Source organism: Microtus ochrogaster (genome assembly GCF_000317375.1).
Source record: "Microtus ochrogaster isolate Prairie Vole_2 chromosome 14 unlocalized genomic scaffold, MicOch1.0 chr14_random_1, whole genome shotgun sequence".
Taxonomy (NCBI): Eukaryota; Metazoa; Chordata; class Mammalia; order Rodentia; family Cricetidae; genus Microtus; species Microtus ochrogaster.
The window spans coordinates 35,264,577-35,269,139 of NW_004949096.1; the positions used below are offsets into that span (position 1 = coordinate 35,264,577).

Here is a 4,563-nt window from a genome sequence, read left to right on the forward strand (position 1 = left end):
CTCTTCCAGAGAACTTGGGTATATATACAATTCCCAGCACCCAAATGGAGAATCACATTTGTCTGTAACTCTGTACCATGGGATATGACATCCCCCTTCAGAACTCCTTGGGCATCAGGCACACAAGACAAACATGGAAGTAAAATACCCACACACATAAACTAAAAAAAAAATTATTTTAAAGAAACTATACTACTGAGTTTATCTACACACCCAGTCTAAAAAGTACACTTTTAACCAACTACTCTTAAATTATCCTAGAATTTTACTGTTTTAATTTAATTTCTTTTAAGTTAATTTTTATGGGTATGTGTGTGCCTGAGTATATGTACATACATCACAAGTGTGCAATGTGCAGAGTCCACAAAAGTCAGAAGAAGACTCTGGAACTGGAGTTACAGGAAGTTGTGAGTCACCATGTGGGTGTTGGATATTGAACCCAGGTCCTCTGGAAGAGTAGCCAGTTCTCTTAACTGCTGAGCCAAATCGCCAGCTCCACATTCCTTATTTTCCATTCCAAACAGAATTCTTAACATAATTACTATTAGGATACTTATTTAACTCTCCCATTTCTTTCTTGCTTTCTGAAATGTTTAACATATCAAACAGCAAGCGTCTTTCAAATTTTTAAAATTACATAATGCACCTAAAATATCTGTCTTGGTTACACCAATAAACTCAATACCCTCCTCAACCCTACACACATCTCTGTTAAAGACAGCACCAGAGCATGCAGGCAAACAATTTCATGTCACTCACTTGGAATACTGCTTCAGTTCCTCTGAAGTATCATCTACCAGGTCACTCTGCTTTGCTTCATACGCCATTGAACGATAGATCTTACAGGCAACTAATGCTTTAGCCATTGATTCTTCACCATGCTGCCATAGAAAGCGGGCCATGACCTGCCTCTTCATAAGGCAAGCCCAGATTAATAACTCATTAAGAGGATAAGGAAAGCGCTTGGTTTCTGGATCATCAATATCTACAATTTCATCTTTGGTTCTTTTCTTCTTCCCTTCTTCCATAGTTGCATCCATCTTCAAGGGAAATAAACACTGTAAGACTCACAATAAGGCCATATGAGGGCTGGGAGTTAAGTCTGCAGAACACAGACTATCTACTAGGCAAAGAGGCTTAAATCTGACCTCCAGGATCTTAAACCAGTAGTGACAGTAATAACAAGACCATATGACAACCACAACCACCCTTTTTTTTTTTTTAGGGTGAGACAGAATTTCTTTGTGTAGCCTTGGCTGTCATGGAACTTGTTCTGTAGACCACACTGGCCTAAAACTCACAAAGATCCACCCGCTCTGCCTCCCCGAGTGCTAGGATACCAGTGCATGACTGAAAGAAACTTTTAAATAAACAGCCTGTAAAAAATAATGTAAAATTCATTAACTTTATTTTTATTATAATTCATAATTCATTTTTATAAAAACATCAATTCAACAAAAAGGCTGAGACACGGTCATAATATCTGATAAAATCTAAATTTAATAAAATTTTATTGTATATACTAGAATAAAAAATAAAGTCACTTAAGTTTTAAATCTGGTTATTATCATAGCTAAAACTGAACAAACAATATAATTATTAATTCATAATAATTTTATTCATGGAAAAAATAAGTCAAATGTATAAAAGTTCCAAACCAAAAGATAATTCTTACTAAATCAAAGTTTTTACCTAGTAATACAAATTAGCAAAAAGCAAAATTTAGAAAGGATAACATTTCCATCTTTAATATGCTGAACAAATCTTTTGGGGGAGGCAGAGGGCTTAAGACAGGACTTCTCTATGTATCCCTGGCTATTCTGGAACTTGCTCTATAGACAAAGTGGCCTTGAACTTAGATATCCACCTGTCTCTGCCTCCAAAGTGCTACTATAAAAGGCTTGTGCCATCACTGCCTGCCTAAACCTATTTTTGTTAAAGAATAAATCAACATACCTTTGGTCTGTAGGGTTGGGCTGTTTTAATGAAATGATTGTGTCTCATTTTTTCCTTTTTATCAGCTCTATTGCCAAAAGTTTCATGACTCTTTCGCAACTGAGGAGTGCTGCTAGAGGTATTTCGACCTGACCTCTGAAAATGAGAGTATTTTAAAAAGCTGACACGTTATAAAAGAAATTCCAGAATAAATTATAAACATTTATAAATGTTTGTCTACATATAAAAATAGTTGGTTTAGGATTCTAACTACCATTTTCTTTCCCTTTCTCTTTTGAAAAAATCTATCTATGTAGCCTATACTGGCCTTGAACTTTTGGCTCTTGCTTCTGGACACAAAGGGTGAGGATTACATATGTATCATGATGACCACACTCATCAACCTCTAGTTATAGTTGTCTCTTCTTTCAGTGATAGCACTGTCTCTAACGTTGTCAAGCCTAGCTCAGCCACCTAAGGAACTGATACTACAAATATGTACATGCTACCAACTACCTTAAAAAAATATTTTAATTACTTTTAGTCTGATTCTCATGCTTTGATTTATGACAGTTTAAGTAGCCCTGGCTGGCCTTGAACTCTTTGTAGACCAGGTTGACACTGAACTCACAGAAGTCTTCCTGCTTCTGCTGCATGAATGCTAGGATTAAAAGTGTGTACTGCCACATTAGCTGAAAACTCACATTCAAAGTCAACTGTCACTGTCAGTATTCTAATGAAACAAACACTGTCCTTTATACGATAAGAGGCACCTAATTTAGGGACTGACTTATACAAACTAGGCAAACATTCTACCTTGGAATTACTTTCATCCCCTTAAAATCTTTAGTTGTCATTGTTTTTGTTCTTGTTTGTTTTATTTTGAGACAGGGTTTCACCAGCATACTGGCTAAGCTGCAACTTACTATATATAAACCAGGCTGGCCTGAAACTCACAGCCATCCTCTTGTACTGGCCTCTCAAATGCTAGAATTACAGGTATGCCCCATCAAACTCAGCTCTTATAACTAATTCTTTTGTGTTGTTGTTTTGTTTGTTTTTTGAGATCTGCCTGCTTCTGCCTCATAAGTGTCGAGATTAAAGGTGTGTGCTACTACCGACTGGCTTCTATAACTAATTCTTAACATTTAACCACTAAAACTATACATACCCGGTTATTCCCTCCAAGACTATTATATATTAATCGAAAACGTTTTCTTGTGTATGTGCATCTGTAGGTTCCTCCCATGAGATATTCAATCACAAGTCCAATATCAATTAGAGTGATCTTGTATCCTGGAGGAAGATTACCCTAGAAACAAAATATTAAATGGACAGGATAATATTATTCAATATTGACTTGCCAGACATGGGAATATGCATAATTTGCTAAATTGAGAACTATTATTTGTTATAAGAAATTGGGTTGCCCTTTACAGAAGAAATAATGAGTATTTCTGTTTTCTCATAAAAGATGACGAGGTTCTAACATTTCTGAGGTCTCAGGTATGACTTAAATCAGTCCAATTTAACCCAGAAAAACAGCTCAGTTTTACGCCCCCCAACATTCCATACACAGAGGCTATAAACTCTGAGAGCTAAATACAGCACATATCACAATTTATTACATAAATTAAAAAAAACCATAGAATTGACATTTTGTGTTTATTAAGTTTATTTTATTGCTAGGTGTGGTGGTGAACACCTTTAATCCCAGCACTCGGGAAGTCAAAGTAGGCAGAACTCTGAGTTCGAGGCCAGCTTGGTCTTCAAGAAATAATTCCAGGATAGCCAGGGCCACTGAGAAACCTTTTTGTCTCAAAAACAAACAAAACAAAAAACAAAAACAAAACAACCACAACAACAACAACAAAAGCTAGTTCCAGGACAGGCTCCAAAGCTACAGAGAAACCCTGTCTCAAAAAACCAAAAAATAAAAAAATTTTAAAAAAATGAAAAGCATTCATGGATCACAGTGTGGGACTTTGCTTTAAACGACTCTGCCACGTGTGGAGGGCAGAGACAACTTTCTGGAGTTGTGTCTCCTTCCACCAGGGATCTGACCGTCTAAGTCAGCTGGTCAGGCTTGCCTGGCAAACCACTCTTAATCCTCTGCGCCTTTTTACCCGTCCAAAGTTAACCAATGTTAAGGAGGGATGAAGGTAGGATCAGAGATATTCACTATATTACTCCCTGTTTTTATATATATTTACAATTTTCCCACAGTAAAAGTTAAGGTAAACAGGATTTTGTATATACTGTGTATATAATGTATGTTTATGTATAAGCATTTCTGAATGCATCCAACCCTGTCACCATATTGAACTTCAGACGCATCTTTTCAGTGGCTTAAAAGTTCTCTTTGCTTGCTATCTCAAACTGTGCTTACAAATGATGGCTCCATCCTGTCTTTTCATAGCACAGCCAAACTGCCTGCCTAAACACACACACACACACACACACACACACACACACACACACACACACACACACACTCTCTTTCAAAGCTGGTGAACAATGTAGTCTAGCCTGGCAATACTATTCAGCCAGTTACTCAAACTGAGAACTTGGAGACATCCTTGACTCCTCCCTGTGGAGATGGTACAGCAGGCAAAGGCAGCTGCTGCC

General features: G+C 37.0%; 1 protein-coding gene across 2 annotated transcripts in view; it reads right to left on the reverse strand.

Moving 5' to 3' along the window:
* Trpm7 (transient receptor potential cation channel subfamily M member 7) overlaps positions 1-4,563 on the reverse strand; it is a 91,284-nt gene that overhangs the window by 41,036 nt on the left and 45,685 nt on the right. For both annotated transcript variants that reach the window (XM_005364421.2, XM_026787681.1), the window contains exons 14-16: positions 3,107-3,247; positions 1,957-2,091; positions 760-1,040 (exon numbers count right to left, since the gene is read on the reverse strand). In XM_005364421.2, the coding sequence (XP_005364478.1) occupies positions 760-1,040; positions 1,957-2,091; positions 3,107-3,247 (557 nt within the window). The remainder of the gene's footprint in view (positions 1-759; positions 1,041-1,956; positions 2,092-3,106; positions 3,248-4,563) is intronic.